The 26,064-nt window shown below is 46.2% G+C and overlaps 1 protein-coding gene across 1 annotated transcript in view; it reads right to left on the bottom strand.

The window, feature by feature from the left end:
- LOC140408239 (diacylglycerol kinase theta) overlaps nucleotides 1–26,064 on the bottom strand; it is a 267,197-nt gene that overhangs the window by 182,848 nt on the left and 58,285 nt on the right. Inside the window, exon 6 of the mRNA XM_072495177.1 lies at nucleotides 24,231–24,317. Coding sequence (XP_072351278.1) covers nucleotides 24,231–24,317 — 87 coding nt within the window. The remainder of the gene's footprint in view (nucleotides 1–24,230; nucleotides 24,318–26,064) is intronic.

The following is a 26,064-nucleotide window of genomic DNA, read 5'->3' as shown; positions in this document are numbered from 1 at the left end:
TGGGTGTGCTAGTGCATGAGTCGCAAAAAGTCGGTTTACAGGTGCAACAGGTGATTAAGAAGGCAAATGAAATTTTGTCCTTCACTGCTAGAGGGATGGAGTTTAAGACTAGGGAGGTTATGCTGCAATTGTATAAGGTGTTAGTGAGGCCACACCTGGAGTATTTTGTTCAGTTTTGGTCTCCTTACTTGAGAAAGGACGTACTGGCACTGGAGGGTGTGCAGAGGAGATTCACTAGGTTAATCCCAGAGCTGAAGGGGTTGGATTACGAGGAAAAGTTGAGTAGACTGGGACTGTACTCGTTGGAATTTAGAAGGATGAGGGGGGATCTTATATAAACATATAAGATTATGAAGGGAATAGATAGGATAGATGCGGGCAGGTTGTTTCCACTGGCGGGTGAAAGCAGAACTAGGGGGCATAGCCTCAAAATAAGGGGAAGTAGATTTAGGACTGAGTTTAGGAGGAACTTCTTCACCCAAAGGGTTGTGAATCTATGGAATTCCTTGCCCAGTGAAGCAGTAGAGGCTCCTTCATTAAATCCTTCATTTGAAGAATAAAAGGATTAAGGGTTATGGTGTTCGGGCCGGAAAGTGGAGCTGAGTCCACAAAAGATCAGCCATGATCTCATTGGATGGCGGAGCAGGCTCGAGGGGCCAGATGGCCTACTCCTGCTCCTAGGTCTTATGTTCTAAGACGATCTGTAACATGACTAAGGGAAGGGCAGGAGTACAGAGGTTATCGGAGTAGAGTTAAGAGAGAAATCCGGAGGGCAAAAAAGGGACATGAGATTGCTTTGGCAGATAAGGCAAAGGAGAATCCAAAGAGCTTCTACAAATACATAAAGGGCAAAAAATAACTAGGGAGAGAGTAGGGACTCTTAAGAATATACAAGGTCATCTATGTGCGGATCCACAAAGTATGGGTGAGATCCTAAATGAATTCTTCTCATCGGTATTTACTGTTGAGAAAGGCATGGATGTTAGGAGCTTGTGGAAATAAATAGTAATGTGTTGAGGAGTGTACATATTGCTGAGGAGGTGGTGCTGGAAGTCTTAAAGTGCATCAAGGTAGATAATTCCCCGGGACCTGATGAAATATATTCCAGGATGTTGTGGGTGGCTAGGAAGTTGCGGGTCCCCTAACAGGGATATTTGAATTGTCGACAGCCACAGGGGAGGTGCCTGAAGATTGGAGGGTAGCAAATGTTGTGCCTTTGTTTAAGAAGGGCCGCAGGGAAAAGACTGGGAACTACAGGCCGGCGAGCCTAACGTCTGCGGTGGGTAAGTTGTTAGAAGGTATTCGGAGAGACAGGATCTACAGGCATTTACAGAGGCAAGGACTGATTAGGGACAGTCAGCATGGCTTTGAGAGTGGAAAATCATGTTTCATTAATTTTGAGTTTTTTGAAGGGGTGACCAAGAAGATAGATGAGGGCAGTGCAGTAGACGTTGTCTACATGGACTTTAGCAAAGCCTTTGAAAAGGTACCGCATGGTCGGTTGTTGCACAAGGTTAAATCTCACGGGATCCAGGGTAAGGTAGCCAATTGGATACAAAATTGGCTTGACGACAAGACAAAGAGTGGTTGTAGAGGGTTGTTATTCAAACTGGAGGCCTGTGACCAGCGATGTGCCTCAGGGTCCACTGTTGTTTGTTATTTATATTAATGATTTGAATGAGAATTTAGGAGGCATGGTTAGTAAGTTTGCGGATGACACCAAGATTGGTGGCATAGTGGGCAGTGAGGGTGGTTATATAACATTGCAACAGGATCTTGACCAATTTGGCCAGTGGACAGATGAATGGCAGATGGAGTTTAATTTGGATAAATGAGGGGACAGCAGGGTGGCGCAGTGGGTTAGCTCTGTTGCATCACGGCGCCGAGGTCCCAGGTTCGATCCCGGCTCTGGACCACTGTCCGTGTGGAGTTTGTACATTCTCCCTATGTTTGCATAGGTTTCGCCCCCACAACCCAAAGATGTGCAGGCTAGGTGGATTGGCCACGCTAAATTGCCCCTTAATTGGGAAAAAATGAATTGGGTACTCTAAATATAGAAAAAAAAAATTGTATAAATGTGAGGTGATGCACTTTGGTAGATCGAATCGACCTACCCAGTTAATGGTACGATGTCAGGGAGAGTTATAGAACAAAGATGTAGGAGTACAGGTTCATAGCTCCTTGAAGGTAGAGTCACAGGTGGCCAGGATGGCGAAGAAGGCATTCAGCATGCTTGGTTTCATTGGTCAGAACATTCAATACAGGAGTTGGGACGTCTTGTTGAAGTTGAAGAAGACATCATCCAGCAGAGGGCAGTAGAGAGGAGCTGCTGATTGGCTGTTGCGGGGGAAATTTGCATACATCCGTTGTGCTCACCCTAACTTGAAGGTGGTTTGTGGAGGAGCTGTTGTCAAGTGACACTTAAACCCGAAACACTTCTTCAGTGTTTGCCTCCCTACCCCCTCCTCTAACGAAAACAAAACGCTGTAAAGATCAAGAGGAAGGCTCGAGGGCAGGTAGAAGTTGAAAGAAGTTGAACCGTGATGTCACAGCCTGCAGGTAAGGGATTGGCTGGTGACTGGTAAGTAGTTTTTCTTTTATTTTCCCTCAGGTGTTATCGTGCAGGGCGCAGAGGTTGCTGAGTGAGTGCTTGCTGAGAAGGGGAGTGAATAACAGGTAAGCTCTTTCTTTCTTCTTTTTTATCTAGAGGGGATGGCAGGGAAGGTAGTGCGATGTTCCTCCTGCAGAATGTTTGAGGTGAGGGACGCCGTCAGTGTCCCTGCTGATTTAATCTGTGGGAAGTGCACCCATCTCCAGCTCCTCAGAAACCGCGTTAGGGCACTGGAGCTAGATGAAGTTCTGATCATTCGGGAGGCAGAGGTGGTCATAGATAGAAGCTTCAGGGATGTCGTTACTCCAAAGAATAAAGATAGATGGGTGACGGTAAGAGGGACTGGGAGGAAGCAGTCAGTACAGGGATCCCCTGTGGTCGTTCCCCTTAGTAACAAGTATACCGCTTTGGATACTGTTGGGGGGGGGGGGGGAGACTTACCAGGGGTAAGCCATGGGGTACAGGTCTCTGGCACAGAGTCTGTCCCTGTTGCTCAGAAGGGAAGGGGGGAGAGGAGTAGAGCATTAGTCATTGGAAACTCCATAGTTAGGGGGATAGATAGGAGATTCTGTGGGAACGAGAGAGACTCGCGGTTAGTGTGTTGCCTCCCAGGTGTCAGGTGTGTGATGTCTCGGATCGTGTTTTCGGGATCCTTAAGGGGGAGGGGGGGCAGCCCCAAGTCGTGGTCCATATAGGTACCAACGACATAGGTAGGAAAAGGGATAGGGATGTAAGGCAGGAATTCAGGGAGCTAGGAAACCTAGATCTAGGACAGAGTTATTATCTCTGGGTTGTTACCCGTGCCACGTGCCAGCGAGACGGGGAATACGGAGAGAGAGGAGTTGAACGCGTGGCTACAGGGATGGTGCAGGCGGGAGGGTTTCAGATTTCTGGATAATTGGGGCTCATTCAAGGGTCGGTGGGACCTCGACAAATGGGATGGTCTACACCTACACCAGAGAGGTACCAATATCCTGCGGGGGAAATTTGCTAATGCTCTTCGGGAGGGTATAACTAGTTCAGCAGGGACTTGGGAACCTGAATTGTAGCTCCAGTATACAGGAGGTTGAGAGTAGTGAGGTCATGAGGAAGGTTTCAAAGTTGCAGGAGTGTACCAGCAGGCAGGAAGGTAGTTTAAAGTGTGTCTTCTTCAATGCCAGGAGCATCCGGAATAAGGTGGGTGAACTTGCGGGATGGATTGGTACCTGGGACTTCGATGTTGTGGCCATTTTGGAGACATGGATAGAGCGGGTACAGGAATGGTTATTGCAGGTGCCGGGGTTTAGATAGAACATAGAAAAATACAGCACAGAACAGGCCCTTTGGCCCACGATGTTCTGCCGAACCTCTGTCCTAGATTAATTATAGATTATCATAGAATTTACAGTGCAGAAGGAGGCCATTCGGCCCATTGAGTCTGCACCGGCTCTTGGAAAGAGCACCTCACCCAAGGTCAACACCTCCACCCAACACTAAGGGCAATTTTGGACACTAAGGGCAATTTATCATGGCCAATCCACCTAACCTGCACATCTTTGGACAGTGGGAGGAAACCGGAGCGCCCGGAGGAAACCCACGCACACACTGGGAGGATGTGCAGACTCGCACAGACAGTGATTCAAACCGGAATCGAACCTGGGACCCTGGAGCTGTGAAGCAAATGTGCTATCCACAATGCTACCGTGCTGCCTTTAAAAACAAATTAATCTACACTATATCATTCTACCGTAATAGAACATAGAACGATACAGCGCAATACAGGCCCTTCGGCCCACCATGTTGCACCGAAACAAAAGCCATCTAACCTACACTATGCCATTATCATCCATATGTTTATCCATAAATGCCCTCAATGTTGGCGAGTTCACTACTGTAGCAGGTAGGGCATTCCACGGCCTCACTACTCTTTGCGTAAAGAACCTACCTCTGACCTCTGTCCTATATCTATTACCCCTCAGTTTAAAGTTATGTCCCCTCGTGCCAGCCATATCCATCCGCGGGAGAAGGCTCTCACTGTCCACCCTATCCAACCCCCTGATCATTTTGTATGCCTCTATTAAGTCTCCCCTTAACCTTCTTCTCTCCAACGAAAACAACCTCAAGTCCATCAGCCTTTCCTCATAAGATTTTCCCTCCATACCAGGCAACATCCTGGTAAATCTCCTCTGCACCCGCTCCAAAGCCTCCACGTCCTTCCTATAATGCGGTGACCAGAACTGTACGCAATACTCCAAATGCGGCCGTACCAGAGTTCTGTACAGCTGCAACATGACCTCCCGACACTGGAACTCAATCCCTCTACCAATAAAGGCCAACACTCCATAGGCCTTCTTCCCAACCCTATCAACCTGGGTGGCAACTTTCAGGGATCTATGTACATGGACACCTAGATCCCTCTGCTCATCCACACTTCCAAGAACTTTACCATGAGCCAAATATTCCGCATTCCTGTTATTCCTTCCAAAGTGAGTCACCTCACACTTCTCTACATTAAACTCCATTTGCCACCTCTCAGCTCAGCTCTGCAGCTTATCTATATCCCTCTGTAACCTGCTACATCCTTCCACACTATCGACAACACCACCGACTTTAGTATCGTCTGCAAATTTACTCACCCACCCTTCTGCGCCTTCCTCTAGGTCATTGATAAAAATGACAAACAGCAACGGCCCCAGAACAGATCCTTGTGGTACTCCACTTGTAACTGAACTCCATTCTGAACATTTCCCATCAACCACCACCCTCTGTCTTCTTTCAGTTAGCCAATTTCTGATCCACATCTCTAAATCACCCTCAATCCCCAGCCTCCGTATTTTCTGCAAAACCTACCGTGGGGAACCTTATCAAACACTTTGCTGAAATCCATATACACCACATCAACTGCTCTACCCTCGTCTACCTGTTCAGTCACCTTCTCAAAGAACTCAATAAGGTTTGTGAGGCATGGACCTACCCTTCACTAAGCCATGCTGACTATCCCTGATCATATTATTCCTATCTAGAAGATTATAAATCTTGTCTCTTATAATCCCCTCCAAGACTTTACCCACTACAGACGTGAGGCTCACCGGTCTATAGTTGCCGGGGTTGTCTCTGCACCCCTGTACCTACCAATAGCTGCTTGAAGGTCCCTAATGTTTCCGACTCAACTACTTCCACAGGCATTCCATGCCCCCACTACTCTCTGGGTAAAGAACCTACCTCTGATATCCCTCCTATATCTTCCACCATTCATCTTAAATTTATGTCCCCTTGTAATGGTTTGTTCCACCGAGGGAAAAAGTCTCTCACTGTCTACTCTATCTATTCCCTTGATCACCTTATAAACCTCGATCAAGTCGCCCCTCATCCTTCTCCGTTCTAATGAGAAAAGGCCTAGCACCCTCAACCTTTCCTCGTAAGACCTACTCTCCATTCCAGGCAACATCCTGGTAAATCTCCTTTGCACCTTTTCCAAAGCTTCCACGTCCTTTCTAAAATGAGGCGACTCGAACTGTACACAGTACTCTAAATGTGGCAATACCAAGGTTTTGTACAGCTGCATCATGACCTCACGGCTCTTAAATTCAATCCCTCTGTTAATGAACGCTAGCACACCATAGGCCTTCTTCACAGCTCTATCCACTTGAGTGGCAACTTTCAAAGATGAACATAGACCCCAAGATCTCTCTGCTCCTCCACATTGCCAAGAACTCTACCGTTAACCCTGTATTCCGCATTTATATTTGTCCTTCCAAAATGGCCAACCTCACACTTTTCAGTGTTAAACTCCATCTGCCACTTCTCAGCCCAGCTCTGCATCCTATCTATGTCTCTTTGCAGCCGACAACAGCCCTCCTCACTATCCACAACTCCACCAATCTTCGTATTGTCTGCAAATTTACTGACCCACCCTTCAACTCCCTCATCCAAGTCATTAATGAAAATCACAAACAGCAGAGGACCCAGAACTGATCCCTGCGGTTCACCACTGGTAACTGGGATCCAGGCTGAATATTTGCCATCCACCACCACTCTCTGACTTCTATCGGTTAGCCAGTTCGTTATCCAACTGGCCAAATTTCCCACTATCCCATGCCTCCTTACTTTCTGCATAAGCCTACCATGGGGAACCTTATCAAATGCCTTACTAAAATCCATGTACACTACATCCACTGCTTTACCTTCATCCACATGCTTGGTCACCTCCTCAAAGAATTCAATAAGACTTGTAAGGCAAGACCTACCCCTCACAAATCCGTGCTGACTATCCCTAATCAAGCAGTGTCTTTCCAGATGCTCAGATATCCTATCCTTCAGAACCCTTTCCATTACTTTGCCTACCATCGAAGTAAGACTAACTGGCCTGTAATTCCCAGGGTTATCCCTAGTCCCTTTTTTGAACAGGGGCACGACATTCGCCACTCTCCAATCCCCTAGTACCAGCCCTGTTGACAGTGAGGACGAAAAGATCATTGCCAACGGCTCTGCAATTTCATCACTTGCTTCCCATAGAATCCTTGGCTATATCCCGTCAGGCCCGGGGGACTTGTCTATCCTCAAGTTTTTCAAAATACCCAACACATCTTCCTTCCTAACAAGTATTTCCTTGAGCTTACCAGTCTGTTTCACACAGTCCTCTCCAACAATATGGCCCCTCTCATTTGTAAATACAGAAGAAAAGTACTTGTTCAAGACCTCTCCTATCTCTTCAGAATCAATACACAATCTCCCGCGACTGTCCTTGATCGGACCTACCCTCGCTCTAGTCATTCTCATATTTCTCACATATGTGTAAAAGGCCTTGGGGTTTTCCTTGATCCTACCCGCCAAAGATTGTGCATGCCCTCTTTTAGCTCTCCTAATCCCTTTCTTCAGTTCCCTCCTGCGCCTTGTATCCCTCCAGCGCCCTGTCTGAACCTCGTTTCCTCAGCCTTACATAAGTCTCCTTTTTCCTCTTAACAAGACATTCAACCTCTCTTGTCAACCATGGTTCCCTCACTCGACCATCTCTTCCCTGCCTGACAGGGACATACATATCAAGGACACGTAGTACCTGTTCCTTGAACAAGTTCCACATTTCACTTATGTCCTTCCCTGACAGCCTATGTTCCCAACTTATGCACTTCAATTCTTGTCTGACAACATTGTATTTACCCTTCCCCCAATTGTAAACCTTGCCCTGTTGCACGCACCTATCCCTCTCCATTACTAAAGTGAAAGTCACAGAATTGTGGTCACTATCTCCAAAATGCTCCCCCACTAACAAATCTATCACTTGCCCTGGTTCATTACCAAGTACAAAATCCAATATTGCCTCCCCTCTGGTCGGACAATCTACATACTGTGTTAGAAAAGCTTCCTGGACACACTGCACAAACACCACCCCATCCAAACTATTTGATCTAAAGAGTTTCCACTCAATGTTTGGGAAGTTGAAGTCACCCATGACTACTACCCTGTGACTTCTGCACCTTTCCAAAATCTGTTTCCCAATCTGTTCCTCCACATCTCTGCTACTATTGGGGGGCCTATCGAAAACTCCTAACAAGGTGACTGCTGCTTTCCTATTTCTGACTTCAACCCATACTACCTCAGTAGGCAGATACACCTCGAACTGCCTTTCTGCAGCTGTTATACTATCTCTAATTAATAATGCCACCCCCCCCCACCTCTTTTACCACCCTCCCTAATCTTATTGAAACATCTATAACCAGGGACCTCCAACAACCATTTCTGCCCCTCTTCTATTCAAGTTTCCGTGATGGCCACCACATCGTAGTCCCAAGTACCGATCCATGCCTTAAGTTCACCCACCTTATTCCTGATGCTTCTTGCGTTGAAGTATACACACTTCAACCCATCTCCGTGCCTGCAAGTACTCTCCTTTGTCAGTGGTCCCTTCCCCACTGCCTCACTACACGCTTTGGTGTCCTGAATATCGGCTACCTTAGTTGCTGGACTACAAATCCGGTTCCCATTCCCCTGCCAAATTAGTTTAAACCCTCCCGAAGTGTACTAGAAAACCTCTCTCCCAGGATATTGGTGCCCCTCTGGTTCAGATGCAACCCGTCCTGCTTGTACAGGTCCCACCTTCCCCAGAATGCGCTCCAATTATCCAAATACCTGAAGCCCTCCCTCCTACACCATTCCTGCAGCCACGTGTTCAGCTGCACTCTCTCCCTATTCCTAGCCTCGCTATCACGTGGCACCGGCAACAAACCAGAGATGACAACTCTGTCTGTCCTAGCTTTTAACTTCCAGCCTAATTCCCTAAACTCGTTTATTACCTCCACACCCCTTTTCCTACCTACATCTTTGGTACCAATGTGCACCACGACTTCTGGCTGCTCATCCTCCTCCTTAAGGATCCTGAAGACACGATCCCAGACATCCCTGGCCCTGGCACCCGGGAGGCAACATACCTTCCGGGAGTCTCGCTCGCAACCACAGAATCTCCTATCTATTCCCCTAACCATTGAATCTCCGACTACTATTGCTTTTCTATTCTCCCCCCTTCCCTTCTGAGCCCCAGAGCCAGACTGGACCCAGAGACCTGGCCGCTAGGGCCTTCCCCCGGTAGGTCATCCCCCCCAACAGCATCCAAAACTGTATACTTGTTTTGAAGGGGAACGGCCACGAGGGATCCCTGCACTGTCTGCCTGTTTGTTTTCTTTCCCCTGACTGTAACCCAGCTATTCTTGTCCTGTACCTTGGGTGCGGTTACCTCCCTGTAACTCTTCTCTATCACCCCCTCAGCTCCAGTTCCCTAACACGGTCTTTGAGGAGCTGGAGTTGGGTGCACGTCCCGCAGGTATAGTCAGCGGGGACACCGGTGGTGTCCCTCACCACCCACATCCTACAGGAGGAGCATGCAACTGGCCTAGCCTTCATCCCCTCTTACCTTACAGAATATAGCTGCCCTGTGGACCAACTGGACCGCCGCCCTCCGACTCTGCTCCCAGTCAGCTGCACTCTCTGTAAACTCCTGGCTCCCTTCTCGCTCTTTGCGGAAATGTAGGAAACAAAATGAAAGGAGCGCCTTACTACCTCCTCACCTAACTCCCTCAGTCACCAAACCCTCACTACAGATATTTCAGTAAGCTCAGGGAAGGTGGTAAAATAGGGGGAGGGGTGGCATTGTTAGTCAAGGACAGTATTACGGTGGCAGAAAGGACGTTTGATGAGGACTCGTCGACTGAGGTAGTATGGGCTGAAGTTAGAAACAGGAAAGGAGAGGTCAGTCACCCTGTTAGGGGTTTTCTATAGGCCTCCGAAAAGTTCCAGAGATGCAGAGGAAAGGATTGCAAAGATGATTCTGGATAGGAGCGAAAGCAACAGGGTAGTTGTTATGGGGGACTTTAACTTTCCAAATATTGACTGGAAACGCTATAGTTCGAGTACTTTAGATGGGTCCGTTTTTGTCCAATGTGTGCAGGAGGGTTTCCTGACAGTCTGTAGATAGGCCAAAGAGAGGCGAGGCCATATTGGATTTGGTACTGGGTAATGAACCAGGACAGGTGTTAGATTTGGCGGTAGGTGAGCTCTTTGGGGATGGTGACCACAATTCGATTAAGTTTACTTTAGTGATGGAAAGGGATAGGTATATACCGCAGGGCAAGAGTTATATCTGGGGGAAAGGCAATGATGATGCGATGAGGCAAGACTTAGGATGCATCGGATGGAGAGGAAAACTGCAGGGGATGGGCACAATGGAAATGTGGAGCTTGTTCAAGGAACAGCTACTGCGTGTCCTTGATAAGTATGTACCTGTCAGGCAGGGAGGAAGTGGTCAAGCAAGGGAACCGTGGTTTACTAAAGCAGTCGAAACACTTGTCAAGAGGAAGAAGGAGGCTTATGTAAAAATGAGGCATGAATGTTCAGTTAGGGCGCTCGAGAGTTACAAGTTAGCTAGGAAGGACCTAAAGAGAGAGCTAAGAAGAGCCAGGAGGGGACATGAGGTATTTGGCAGGTAGGATCAAGGATAACCCTAAAGCTTTCTATAGATGTCAGGAATAAAAGAATGACTAGGGTAAGAGTAGGGCCAATCAAGGACAGTAGTGGGAAGTTGTGCGTGGAGTCCGAGGAGATAGGAGAGGTGCTAAATGAATATTTTTCATTAGTATTCACACAGGAAAAAGACAATGTTGTTGAGGAGAATACAGAGATTCAGGCTACTAGACTAGAAGGGCTTGAGGTTCATAAGGAGGAGGTGTTAGCAATTCTGGAAAGTGTGAAAATAGATAAGTCCCCTGGGCCGGATGGGATTTATCCTAGGATTCTCTGGGAAGCTAGGGAGGAGATTGCTGAGACTTTGGCTTTGATCTTGAAGTCGTCTATGTCTACAGGAATAGTGCCAGAAGACTGAAGGATAGCAAATGTTGTCCCCTTGTTCAAGAAGGGGAGTAGAGACAACCCCGGTAACTATAGACCAGTGAGCCTTACTTCTGTTGTGGGCAAAATCTTGGAAAGGTCTATAAGAGATAGGATGTATAATCATCTGGAAAGGAATAATTTGATTAGAGATAGTCAACACGGTTTTGTGAAGGGTAGGTCGTGCCTTACAAACCTTATTGAGTTCTTTGAGAAGGTGACCAAACAGGTGGATGAGGGTAAATCAGTTGATGTGGTGTATATGGATTTCAGTGAAGCGTTTGATAAGGTTCCCCACGGTAGGCTACTGCAGAAAATACGGTGACATGGGATTCAGGGTGATTTAGCAGTTTGGATCAGAAATTGGCTAGCTGGAAGAAGACAAAGGGTGGTGGTTGATGGGAAATGTTCAGACTGGAGTCCAGTTACTAGTGGTGTACCACAAGGATCTGTTTTGGGGCCACTGCTGTTTATCATTTGTATAAATGACCTGGAGGGCGTAGAAGGATGGGTGAGTAAATTTGAAGATGATACTAAAGTCGGTGGAGTTGTGGACAGTGCGGAAGGATGTTACAAGTTACAGAGGGACATAGATAAGCTGCAGCGCTGGGCTGAGAGGTGGCAAATAGAATTTAATGCAGAAAAGTGTGAGGTGATTCATTTTGGAAGGAATAACAGGAAGACTGAGTACTGGGCTAATGGTAAGATTCTTGGCAGTGTGGATGAGCAGAGAGATCTCGGTGTCCATGTACATAGATCCCTGAAAGTTGCCACCCAGGTTGAGAGGGTTGTTAAGAACGCGTACGGTGTGTTAGCTTTTATTGGTAGAGGGATTGAGTTTCGGAGCCATGAGGTCATTTTGCAGCTGTACAAAACTCTGGTGCGGCCGCATTTGGAGTATTGTGTGCAATTCTGGTCGCCGCATTATAGGAAAGATGTGGAAGCATTGGAAAGAGTGCAGAGGAGATTTACCAGAATGTTGCCTGGTATGGAGGGAAGATCTTATGAGGAAAGGCTGAGGGACTTGAGGTTGTTTTCGTTAGAGAGAAGGTTAAGAGGTGACTTAATTGAGGCATACAAGATGATCAGAGGATTGGATAGGGTGGACAGTGAGAGCCTTTTTCCTCAGATGGTGATGTCTCGCACGAGGGGACATAGCTTTAAATTGAGGGGAGATAGATATAAGACAGACGTCAGAGGTAGGTTCTTTACTCAGAGAGTAGTAAGGGCGTGGAATGACCTGCCTGCAACAGTAGTGGACTCACCAACACTAAGGGCATTCAAATGGTCATTAGATAAACATATGGACGACAAGGGTATAGTGTAGATGGGCTTTAGAGTGGTTTCACAGTTCGGCGTAACATCGAGGGCCGAAGGGCCTGTACTGCGCTGTAGTGTTCCATGTTTTATGTTCTAAAACTTAGAGTCTTTCAGGCGGGAAATGCTCCACAAAGGATCAATTCTGTCTGACAAATCTTTTTCAGAGAGGAGAAGCCACATGATGCTGAACAATTAAATCATAGGACACACTACTAATACATCTCATCTTTCACTTCCTCCCATACCTAATCTGAACACGGACTTGGTCAGCGGATCTTTGATAGTTTGCCCAAGGGAGCTAATTCATCTTACAGGGCATGTAGGCAGCTGCTCTGTCATAAGGAGTGTGTCAGATGGGTCTGCTATGACCCTGGCCTGAATCCACACATTTGCATTATCTGCAGCAACGCCTTCAGCCTTTGCTGGCCTAGTATTGAATGGGCTGATCCCACGCTGTAGTACAAAGAAAAAAGAACAAAGAAATGTACAGCACAGGAACAGGCCCTTCGGCCCTCCAAGCCCGTGCCAACCATGCTGCCCGACTAAACTACAATCTTCTACACTTCCTGGGTCCGTATTCCTCTATTCCCATCCTATTCATGTATTTGTCAAGATGCCCCTTAAATGTCACTATCGTCCCTGCTTCCACCACCTCCTCCGGCAGCGTGTTCCAGGCACACACTACCCTCTGCGTAAAAAACTTGCCTCGTACATCTCCTCTAAACCTTGCCCCTCTCACCTTAAACCTATGCCCCCTAGTAATTGACCCCTCTACCCTGGGGAAAAGCCTCTGACTATCCACTCTGTCTATGCCCCTCATAATTTTGTAGACCTCTATCAGGTCTCCCCTCAACCTCCTTCGTTCTAGTGAGAACAAACCGAGTTTATTCAACCGCTCCTCATAGCTAATGCCCTCCATACCAGGCAACATTCTGGTAAATCCAAAGTACTTTGGAACTAACTTAATTAAATCCAAAAATTAGCCGGTATGTTCTCGGAATCCTAAAAACACATAACAGAGAAATTTTTTTTTATTCCTTTTCCACAAACAATTCAATTACACAACCAAATGTGAGCATCAGTTCCCTAGGCCACAATTACCTCAACATCTCATAACAACTTCTGTACGCTCTTCGACAAGTAAGCATTTTTTAAAAAAGCAACTACGCCATCTAATGTTTCACATTAGTATGAATGAGGAAGGACAGGCAAAAAGGGGTTGTTGAGCTGATGATAAGGAATAGGATCAGTACATAAGGGAGGATCTCAGTCTGGAATAACAAAATGTGATCTGTTTGGGTGGAGCTAGGAAACAGCAAGGGGCAGCAAACAGTGGACAGAAAGGCAGGGGGCATTATTCAGAAGACCCTCACCAATAAATTCTGGTGGAGAGGAAACCCGAGACACTACACGTGTAGTGTCTCCCGCCCTCCTCCTCTAACCTAATAATAAAACCTTTTGGTGTGAGGTAAGTACCATATTTTATTATTGTTATTAATATATTTTTTTTAAATATAAAAAATTTAATTTAGTTGTTAGCCAGATCTTGGTAGAAAGTTAGAGGGATGGCAGGGAAGGGAGTGCAATGTTCCTCCTGCAGGATGTTTGAGGTGAGGGATGCCGTTAGTGTCCCTGCTGATTTTACCTGCAGGAAGTGCTGCCATCTCCAGCTCCTCCAAGACCGAGTTAGGGAACTGGAGCTGGAGTTGGAAGAACTTTGGATCATTCGGGAGGCAGAGGGGGTCATAGATAGCAGCTTCAGGGAATTAGTTACGCCAAAGATTGGCGATAGATGGGTAACTGTAAGAGGGACTGGGAAAAAGCAGTCAGTGCAGGGATCCCCTGCGGTCGTTCCCCTGAGAAACAAGTATACCGCTTTGGATACTTGTGGGGGGGGGGGACTTACCAGGGGTAAGCCATGGGGTACGGGCCTCTGGCACGGAGTCTGTCCCTGTTGCTCAGAAGGGAAGGGGGGAGAGGAGCAGAGCATTAGTAATTGGGGACTCGATAGTCAGGGGCACAGATAGGAGATTTTGTGGGAGCGTGAGAGACTCACGTTTGGTATGTTGCCTCCCAGGTGCAAGGGTACGTGATGTCTCGGATCGTGTTTTCCGGGTCCTTAAGGGGGAGGGGGAGCAGCCCCAAGTCGTGGTCCACATTGGCACTAACGACATAGGTAGGAAAGGGGATAAGGATGTCAGGCAGGCTTTCAGGGAGCTAGGATGGAAGCTCAGAACTAGAACAAACAGAGTTGTTATCTCTGGGTTGTTGCCCGTGCCACGTGACAGTGAGATGAGGAATAGGGAGAGAGAGCAATTAAACACGTGGCTACAGGGATGGTGCAGGCGGGAGGGATTCAGATTTCTGGATAACTGGGGCTCTTTCTGGGGAAGGTGGGACCTCTACAGACAGGATGGTCTACATCAGAACCTGCGGGGCACAAATATCCTGGGGGGGAGATTTGTTAGTGCTCTTTGGGGGGGTTTAAACTAATGCAGCAGGGGCATGGGAACCTGGATTGTAGTTTTAGGGTAAGGGAGAATGAGAGTATAGAGGTCAGGAGCTCAGATTTGACGTCGCAGGAGGGGGCCAGTGTTCAGGTAGGTGGTTTGAAGTGTGTCTACTTCAATGCCAGGAGTATACGAAATAAGGTAGGGGAACTGGCAGCATGGGTTGGTACCTGGGACTTGGATGTTGTGGCCATTTTGGAGACATGGATAGAGCAGGGACAGGAATGGATGTTGCAGGTTCCGGGGTTTAGGTGTTTTAGTAAGCTCAGAGAAGGAGGCAAAAGAGGGGGTGGTGTGGCGCTGCTAGTCAAGAGCAGTATTACGGTGGTGGAGAGGATGCTAGATGGGGACTCATCTTCCGAGGTAGTATGGGCTGAGGTTAGAAACAGGAAAGGAGAGGTCACCCTGTTGGGAGTTTTCTATAGGCCTCCAAATAGTTCTAGGGATGTAGAGGAAAGGATGGCGAGGATGATCCTGGATAAGAGCGAAAGTAACAGGGTAGTTATTATGGGAGACTTTAACTTTCCAAATATTGACTGGAAAAGATATAGTTCGAGTACATTAGATGGGTCGTTTTTTGTACAGTGTGTGCAGGAGGGTTTCCTGACACAGTTTGTTGACAGGCCAACAAGAGGCGAGGCCACATTGGATTTGGTTTTGGGTAATGAACCAGGCCAGGTGTTGGATTTGGAGGTAGGTGAGCACTTTGGGGACAGTGACCACAATTCGGTGACGTTTACGTTAAGGATGGAAAGGGATAAGTATACACCGCAGGGCAAGAGTTATAGCTGGGGGAAGGGCAATTATGATGCCATTAGACGTGACTTGGGGGGGGGGATAAGGTGGAGAAGTAGGCTGCAAGTGTTGGACACACTGGATAAGTGGAGCTTGTTCAAGGATCAGCTACTGCGTGTTCTTGATAAGTATGTACCGGTCAGGCAGGGAGGAAGGTGCCGAGCGAGGGAACCGTGGTTTACCAAAGAAGTGGAATCTCTTGTTAAGAGGAAGAAGGAGGCCTATGTGAAGATGAGGTGTGAAGTTTCAGTTGGGGCGATGGATAGTTACTAGGTAGCGAGGAAGGATCTAAAGAGAGAGCTAAGACGAGCAAGGAGGGGACATGAGAAGTATTTGGCAGGAAGGATCAAGGAAAACCCAAAAGCTTTCTATAGGTATGTCAGGAATAAGCGAATGACTAGGGAAAGAGTAGGACCAGTCAAGGACAGGGATGGGAAGTTGTGTGTGGAGTCTGAAGAGATAGGCGAGATACTAAATGAATATTTTTCGTCAGTATTCACTCAGGAAAAAGATAATGTTGTGGAGGAGAATGCTGAGCCCCAGGCTAATAGATTAGATGGCATTGAGGTACGTAGGGAAGAGGTGTTGGCAATTCTGGACAGGCTGAAAATAGATAAGTCCCCGGGACCTGATGGGATTTATCCTAGGATTCTCTGGGAGGCCAGGGAAGAGATTGCTGGACCATTGGCTTTGATTTTTATGTCATCATTGGCTACAGGAATAGTGCCAGAGGACTGGAGGATAGCAAATGTGGTCCCTTTGTTCAAAAAGGGGAGCAGAGACAACCCCGGCAACTATAGACCGGTGAGCCTCACGTCTGTAGTGGGTAAAGTCTTGGAGGGGATTATAAGAGACAAGATTTATAATCATCTAGATAGGAATAATATGATCAGGGATAGTCAGCATGGCTTTGTGAAGGGTAGGTCATGCCTCACAAACCTTATCGAGTTCTTTGAGAAGGTGACTGAACAGGTAGACGAGGGTAGAGCAGTTGATGTGGTGTATATGGATTTCAGCACAGCGTTTGATAAGGTTCCCCACGGTAGGCTATTGCAGAAAATACGGAGGCTGGGGATTGAGGGTGATTTAGAGATGTGGATCAGAAATTGGCTAGCTGAAAGAAGTCAGAGGGTGGTGGTTGATGGGAAATGTTCAGAATGGAGTTCAGTTACAAGTGGAGTACCACAAGGATCTGTTCTGGGGCCGTTGCTGTTTGTCATTTTTATCAATGACCTAGAGGAAGGCGCAGAAGGGTGGGTGAGTAAATTTGCAGACGATACTAAAGTCGGTGGTGTTGTCGATAGTGTGGAAGGAAGTAGCAGGTTACAGAGGGATATAGATAAGCTGCAGAGCTGGGCTGAGAGGTGGCAAATGGAGTTTAATGTAGAGAAGTGTGAGGTGATTCACTTTGGAAGGAATAACAGGAATGCGGAATATTTAGCTAATGGTAAAGTTCTTGGAAGTGTGGATGAGCAGAGGGATCTAGGTGTCCATGTACATAGATCCCTGAAAGTCGCCACCCAGGTTGATAGGGTGGTGAAGAAGGCCTATGGAGTGTTGGCCTTTATTGGTAGAGGGATTGAGTTCCGGAGTCAGGAGGTCATGTTGCAGCTGTACAGAACTCTGGTACGGCCGCATTTGGAGTATTGCGTACAGTTCTGGTCACCGCATTATAGGAAGGACGTGGAGGCTTTGGAGCGGGTGCAGAGGAGATTTACCAGGATGTTGCCTGGCATGGAGGGAAAATCTTATGAGGAAAGGCTGATGGACTTGAGGTTGTTTTCGTTGGAGAGAAGAAGGTTAAGAGGAGACTTAATAGAGGCATACAAAATGATCAGGGGGTTGGATAGGGTGGACAGTGAGAGCCTTCTCCCGCGGATGGAAATGGCTGGCACGAGGGGACATAACTTTAAACTGAGGGGTAATAGATATAGGACAGAGGTCAGAGGTAGGTTCTTTACGCAAAGAGTAGTGAGGCCGTGGAATGCCCTACCTGCTACAGTAGTGAACTCGCCAACATTGAGGGCATTTAAAAGTTTATTGGATAAACATATGGATGATAATGGCATAGTGTAGGTTAGATGGCTTTTGTTTCGGTGCAACATCGTGGGCCGAAGGGCCTGTACTGCGCTGTATTGTTCTATGTTCTATGTAATAGTGAAGCATGAAAAGGGAGAGAGGGAGAAAATGGGGAATTAAAGACCGCTCAGCCTAATATCAGGAGTAGGGAAAATGCTGCCGATCATTATAAAGGATTAGATAACAGGACGCTTAAAAGATATCAACGGGATTAGACAAAGTCAACATGGATTTATGAAAGGAGAATCATGGCTAGCAAATCAATTGGAATTTTTTGAGGATGTAACTCAGAGATTAGATAAGGATGAACCAGTTGGATTTGGTGCATTTCGATTTTCACAAAGCTTTTGATAAACTCCTACATCGGAATTAGGATCAGAAGTCGGCAATTCAGCCCTTCGAACCTGCTCCGCCATTCAATCAGATCCTGGCTGATCTCTTCCTGATCTCAAATCCACCTCCCCACCTGTTCCCCATATCCGTTTCACCCGTTTTTATCAGAAATATATCTAAGTCCTTCTTGAAACCATTTAATGACTCAGATTCCACCGCATTATGGAGCAGTGAGTTCCACAAATTCACCACCCTCTGCGAGTAGTTGTTCCTCCTCATCTCAGTTCTAAATTTACTGCATCTCAACCTATATCGTAACCTCTCGTTCTAGATTGTCCCACAAGGGGGAACATTTGGTCTACGTCTACTTTATCAATCCCTTTTAGTATTTTATACACCTCGATTAGATCCCATCTCATCCTTCTAAACTCCAGTCAGTTTATGGGTAATGCAGTAATCATGGGTGATTTCAATCTGCATATAATCTGGGTTAACCTAATGACTAGGAATGCTGTGGAGGACAAGTTTCCGTAATGATTTCCTGGAGGAACTGACTGGAGGACAGGTTATTTTCGAGCTAGTATTCTGGGACAAAAAAGGGCAAACACATAATCCTGTTGTAAAAGAACTTTTAGGGATGAGTGACCATTATATGTAAGAATTCCACATCATGTTTGAAAGTGACGACTTTCAAACTGAAGCCAAGGTGTTAAATTTGAACAAAGGAAATGGAGAAAGTATGATGGAAAATTGGCTGCAGTGAATTGGGAATATACATTAAAAGGTAGGTCGGTACGTAAGCAATAGATATTCTTTAAATAATTATTACATAGTTTACAACAAGAATACATTCCTTCAAGGCACAAAAACCCATGGAAAATTAATCACCCGTGACTAATAAAAAAAGTTAAAGATTGTATAAATTTAATAAAATGAAAAGAAAAGGCCTATAAAGTTCCTAGAAATAGTAATAAACATGAGGATTGGTAGAATTTAGAATACACCAAAGGAGGATCAAGAAACTGATAAAGAAAGAGAGACTAGAATAGAAATGTAAACTAGCAAAAAACATAAAAAACTACAAAAGTTTATGTAAAAAAGAACGCTTAGCTCAGATAAATGTGAGTTTATTGCAGGCAGAATCAGGAGAATTTATAATGGGGAATATAGAAATCTCCCAGAATTAGGGATCCAGGGGACCATGCAGAATGAGGAATTGAAGGAAATTAGTATTGGTAAGAAGGCTGTGTTGGAGAAGATAATGGGACTGTAAGTCCCAGAAACCGGATATTCTACATCCCAGACTGCTGATAGCTTTGGAGATAATGGATGCAATTGGTTATCATCTTCCAAAATTCTTCAGATTCTGGAATGGTTTCTCCAGATTGGAAGGCTGGAAATGTCACCCCACTATTAAAAAGAGGCGGAGAGAGAAAACAGGGAACTACTGACCTTTTGGCCTTAGATTGGTCGGAAAGAAAATGCGAGAATCCATTTGAAAGGATATGATAAATGGTCACTAGAATAACAATGATCTGATTGATCACTGTCAACATACATTTAGAAATGCAAAATCATGTTTGATGAACCTGTTGGGAGTTTTTTTGAGACTGTTACTGTCAGGATACTGAACCAGACGCCAACGTTTGTTAGGATACCGGACGAGAATCCCAAACAATTTGTTTTAATTTGTGAAACTGTGAGAAAAGGATGCTTCACCCCAGGAGTAATAACACTGACCAATAGTTATCTTTTATGTTAAAACAAACTTTAACATCAAAGACATAGCTTTACAATTAACAGTTAAACAATTCTTAAGCACAGGGACAAACCTAAACTTACGATCTATAGATCTATATCTTAATTTTCACTGGAGTGTTGACTGGGTTGCATTAGAGTGCTAAAGTGAGAGTTTAGTAACCGAGGAATAATAAGGGTTCATTTTTATCTAAAGTCTAGTCTTTCTTTTATTTAGTAAATTAACTTAAAAGTTACCGTTTGGGTTAGAAGAAGGTTAGAAACCAGCTTTAAACAGTTTCTCAGGTGTACTTGCAGCTGTAGCGTCTTACTTAATTAATTGGATTAAGCTCGTTGTCAGAGACTAGAGTCAGACAGTATAAAGGTGAGCCAGCTGCAGCGCTGACGGTGTTGCATTTGAGTGCTACAGTGAGAGTTTGGTGACTGAGGGAGTTAGGTGAGGAGGGAGCAAGGTGCTCCTTTCATTTCATTTCCTACATTTCCTCAAAGAGCGTGAGGGGAGCTGGGAGTTTACAGAGAGTGCAGCTGACTTGGAGCAGAGTCGGAGGGAGGAGTTCCAGCTGGTTCACTGGGCAGCTATATTCTGTCAGGTAAAACTTGATTTTTATTTTTTTTCTGGGGGTAGTAAGCTATCTTTGTATCATTTAGCAGAATCACCAATTTTAGAAGGTTCACTTGGGAGATTAGCAGCAGTTTATATATATACATTTTTTTTTTAAAAAAAAGGCCTAACGGGTGTTTAATCTTTTTTTTCCTTTTAAATCTCTTTGAGAATTCAGATCAGAGGGGATGGAAGCTAGGGCAGTTGCATGCTCCTCCTGTAGGATGTGGGTGGTGAGGGATACCACCGGTGTCCCCGATGACTATACCTGCGGGAAGTGCACCCAACTCCAGCTCCTTGGAGACGGCATTAGGGAGCTGGAGCTGGATGAATTTTGGATCGCCCGGGAGACAGAGGGGGTGATAGAGAGGAGTTACAGGGGGGGGGGTGTTGACCTACACGGGAAGGCCCTAGCGGCCAGGTCTCTGGAACTGAGCCTGGCTCTGTGGCTCAGAAGGGAAGGGGGGAGAATAGAAAAGCGATAGTGATAGGAGACTCAATAGTTAGGGCAACGGATAGGAGATTCTGTGGTCGCAAACAAGACTCTCAGAAGGTATGTTGCCTCCCGGGTGCCAGGGTCAGGAATGTCTCAGATCGAGTATACAGGAGTCTTAAGGGGGAGCAACCAGAAGTCATGGTGCACATAGGCACCAACGACATAGCTAAGAAAAAGGATGAGGATCTAAAAAGTGATTTTGGGGAGTTAGGTTGCAAGCTTAAGAGCAGGACAAGCAGAGTAGTGATCTCAGGATTGCTACCGGTGCCACGTGCAAGTGAGGCAAGGAACAGAGAGCGAGTGAACACGTGGCTACAGGACTGGTGCAGGAGGGAAGGCTTCAGATATGTGGATCATTGGGATATCTTCTGGGGAAGGTGGGACCTGAACATGAAGGACGGATTGCATCTAAACTGGAGGGGCAAATATCCTGGGTGGGAGGTTTGCTCGAGCTCTTCAGGAGGGTTTAAACTAGTTTGGCAGGGGGGTGGGAACCAGAGCTATGGATCAGAGGATAGGGTAGCTGTTGAACAGGCAGAAATAGTATGCAGCGAGTCTGTGAGGAGGGATAGACAGTTGATATGGCAAAGTTGCACTCAGTGGAATGGGTTAAAGTGTGTCTGTTTCAATGCAAGGAGTGTCAGGAATAAGGGAGATGAACTCAAGAGCATGGATCAGTACTTGGAACTACGATGTGGTGGCTATTACGGAGACATGGATTTCACAGGGTCAGGAATGGTTGTTAGATGTTCCGGGGTTTAGATGTTTTCAGAAGAATAGGGAGGGAGGTAAACGAGGAGGGGGAGTGGCACTGTTAATTAGGGAGTGCACCACAGCTGCAGAAAAGGAGGTAGTTGAGGAGGGTTTGTCTACTGAGTCAGTATGGGTGGAAGTCAGAAACTTTTCTATACACCCCCCAATAGCAACAGAGAGACGGAGGAACAGATTGGGCGGCAGATCTTGGAAAGGTGCAGAAGTAACAACGTTGTTGTCATGGGTGACTCCAACTTCCCTAATATTGACTGGAACCTCCTTAGTGCAAATGGTTTGGATGGAGCAGATTTTGTCAGGTGTGTACAGGAAGGATTCCTGACTCAATATGTAGATAGACCAACTAGGGGGGAGGCCATATTGGCTACATGGGGCTGGTTTAGCACACTGGGCTAAATCGCTGGCTTTGAAAGCAGACCAAGGCAGGCTAGCAGCACGGTTCAATTCCCGTACCAGCCACCCCGAACAGGCGCCGGAATGTGGCGACTAGGGGCTTTTCACAGTAACTTCATTTGAAGCCGACTTGTGACAATAAGCGATTTTCATTTAATTTCATTTGGTGCTTGGTAACAAGCCAGGCGTCAGATGTCTACGGGGAGAGCATTTCGATAACAGTGACCACAACTCCTTGACCTTTACCATAGTCATGGAGAGAGATAGGAACACAGTATGGGAAGGTATTTAAATGGGTCGGGGTGGGGGGGGGGGGGGGAGAAATTATACTGCTATTAGACAAGAGCTGGGGAGCATAAATTGGGAACAGATGTTCTCAGAGAAATGCACAACAGTAATGTGAGGGTTGTGTAAGGAGCACTTGCTGCGAGTGCTGGATAGTTCTGTCCCACTGAGACGAGGAAGGAATGGTCAGGTGAAGGAGCCGTGGATGACAAGAGAAATGGAGCTTCTAGTCAAGAGGAAGGAGGAAACTTACGTAAGATTGAGGAAGCAAGGATCTGACTCGGCTCTAGAGGGTTACAAGGTAGCCAGGAAGGAACTCAAAAATGGACTTGGGAGAGCTAGAAGGGGGCATGAAAAAGCCCTGGTGGGAAGGATGAGGGAAAACCCCAAGGCGTTCTACACTTGTGTGAGAAATAAGAGGATGATCAGAGTGAGAGTCGGGCCGATCAGGGATAGTGGAGGGAACTTGTGCCTAGAGTCTGAGGAGGTGGGGGAGGCCCTAAATGAATACTTTGCTTCAGCATTCACTAGAGAGAGGGACCTTGTTGCCCATGAGGACAGTGTGAACCAGGTTAATAAACTCAAACAGGTTGATATTAAGAAGGAGGATGTGCTGGAAATTTTGAAAAGCATCAGGATAGATAAGTCCCCTGGGCCTGACGGGATACACCCAAGGTCACTACGGGAAGTGAAGGAGGAGATTGCTGCGCCGTTGGCGATGATCTTTGCGTCCTCTGGAGTACTCTCCACTGTAGTACCGGATGATTGGAGGGAGGCGAATGTTATTCCCCTGTTCAAGAAAGGGAATAGAGAAATCCCTGGGAATTACAGACCCATCAGTCTTACGTCTGTGGTGAGCAAAATATTGGAAAGGATTCTGAGAGATAGGATTTATGATTATTTAGAAAAACATAGTTTGATTAAAGATAGTCAGCATGTCTTTGTGAGGGGCAGGTCATGCCTCACAAACCTCACCGAATTCTTTGAGGATGTGACACACTGACGAAGGTGTGGATGTGGTGTATATGGAGGTTGGTTGAGTGAAGCGAGGAGTCCGGAAGCCGCGGGTCGAAAGATTGCGGCTGCCTTTAAAAATGGCGCCCGATCTGCACTGGAGTGTCATTGCGCACTGGCCAGGGCCTTCCTCGCTGAGGCCAAAAAACTCAGCAAAGTGCCATTGAATAGCGGGGTCTTTCTCGCACTGCAGGCACGGAGTAACACCCACTAAATACGCCCAAACTGGACATTCAATCTTTCTGTTGAATCGTGCCCTTCATTCTGTGCTACCCTGTCGGGCAGCACGGTAGCACAGTGGATAGCACTGTGGCTTCACAGCTCCAGGGTCCCAGGTTCGACTCCCCGTTGGGTCACTGTCTGTGCAGAGTCTGCACGTTCTCCCCGTACCTGCGTGCGTTTCCTCGGATGCTCCAGTTTCCTCCCACAGTCCAAAGATGTGCAGGTTAGGTGGATTGGCCATGGTTAAAATTGCTCTTAGTGTCCAAAAATGTTAGGTGGGGGTATTGGGTTACGGGGATAGGGTGGAAGTGGGGGCTTAAGTCGGTCGGTGCAGACTCGATGGGCCGAATCGCCTCCTTCTGCACTCTATGTTCTATTCCCGAATTTTCTTACGCCATAATTTTGAGTTGAATAGGGTGATCCCAAGCAATGTCATAAAAAATTAAGTCAAAGATTTAGCAATGTGTCTGATTTTATCAACATTTTAATTAAAGATTCAAATATATTCCTCAACAAATGTGGCCAGAAGAAATAAAAGATAAAAGCAAATTAGTGCGGATGCCGGAATCTTGAACAAAACAGAAAATGCAGAAAAATCTCAACTGGTCTGACAGCACGTGTGGAGAGAGAGAACAGTGCGAGCACTTCCAGCCTGGATAGCTCTTCATCAGAAACTGTAAAGTCATTTACCTGAATCAGTTGTGGAAGCAGACTGCGTATCTTTATACGATGCATAATTCCCAGTATCGCCATTTTCATCATCACCATAATTAGCAACTATGGAAAGATAGTCACATCAGCCACAGGTTTTATACTGCAGTTACCGTGGAAATACTGCATTATACATAACCTCCCTCCCTCCACATGGTCCCACTCTCAGGATGGTCACATATATACGCACGTATGCAGCCACACACCAGCTGTCCTTTAGACCTCCAACAAGTGCTGGGACCTCAGTGTGAGGATTAGCAACAGTACTGCACAGATCCATTTATTTTCTAACATATAATAAAATAATAATAATCGCTCGTCACAAGTAGGATTCAATGAGGTTACTGTGAAAAGCCCCTAGTCGCCACATTTTTGTGCCTGTTCGGAGAGGCTGGAACGGGAATTGAACCCGTGCTGCTGGCCTTGTTCTGCATTACAGGCCAGCTGTTTAGCTCACTGTGCTAAAGAAATTTTGGCCATTTTACTCAACTTAGATTAGTTTATGAAATATATTTTTTTCATTGTCTGTTCTTTAAAATGAAAATAGAAATGCTTAAATAAAAGAACTGGAATAATTAATTAGGCACAAAATCACAATTGTATCTGTAAATGTTACACAAAGCTGCTGATACTGAATAATATAACTGGAGTGTAAAACCCAGGGGCAAACAGCTTTGTAAATCAAAATGAGAAATCTCTTTATCGCCCAATGATGACCAACTCCACTATTCTGGCAGTGTTTCAGCTTCTCTCAGGCAACACCGGAGACATTTACCAAGTGATCTCGGTTTTAAACTTCAATTATTCAACCTTGCTCAAAATGAAACTCGGGGTGCTAAAACAAATTTAGGCATTTTCAAAAAAGGCCAAGCAGGAATTACCATCCAGTAACAAATTACCAGTGTTTATTTCAATAGTTAATATAGGGCCAGCTTTAGCTGAGTTGGCTGGGGGGCTGGTTAGTGATGCAGAGCGAGACCAGCAGTGTGGGTTCAATCCCCGAACCCACGTAATAGACTCGAACAGGTTGATATTAAGAAGGAGGATGTGCTGGAAATTTTGAAAACCGTCAGGACAGATAAGTCTGACGGGATATAGAACATAGAACAATACAGCGCAGTACAGGCCCTTCGGCCCACGATGTTGCACCGAAACAAAAGCCATCTAACCTACACTATACCATTATCATCCGTATGTTTATCCAATAAACTTTTAAATGCCCTCAATGTTGGCGAGTTCACTACTGTAGCAGGTAGGGCATTCCACGGCCTCACTACTCTTTGCGTAAAGAACCTACCTCTGACCTCTGTCCTATATCTATTACCCCTCAGTTTAAGGCTATGTCCCCTCGTGCCAGCCATATCCATCCGCGGGAGAAGGCTCTCACTGTCCACCCTATCCAACCCCCTGATCATTTTGTATGCCTCTATTAAGTCTCCTCTTAACCTTCTTCTCTCCAACGAAAACAACCTCAAGTCCATCAGCCTTTCCTCATAAGATTTTCCCTCCATACCAGGCAACATCCTGGTAAATCTCCTCTGCACCCGCTCCAAAGCCTCCACGTCCTTCCTATAATGCGGTGACCAGAACTGTACGCAATACTCCAAATGCGGCCGTACCAGAGTTCTGTACAGCTGCAACATGACCTCCCGACTCCGGAACTCAATCCCTCTACCAATAAAGGCCAACACTCCATAGGCCTTCTTCACAACCCTATCAACCTGGGTGGCAACTTTCAGGGATCTATGTACATGGACACCTAGATCCCTCTGCTCATCCACACTTTCAAGCACTTTACCATTAGCCAAGTATT

Source organism: Scyliorhinus torazame, chromosome 3 (assembly GCF_047496885.1).
Source record: "Scyliorhinus torazame isolate Kashiwa2021f chromosome 3, sScyTor2.1, whole genome shotgun sequence".
Taxonomy (NCBI): domain Eukaryota; kingdom Metazoa; phylum Chordata; class Chondrichthyes; order Carcharhiniformes; family Scyliorhinidae; genus Scyliorhinus; species Scyliorhinus torazame.
This window is presented reverse-complemented; position numbering and strand designations above follow the sequence as displayed.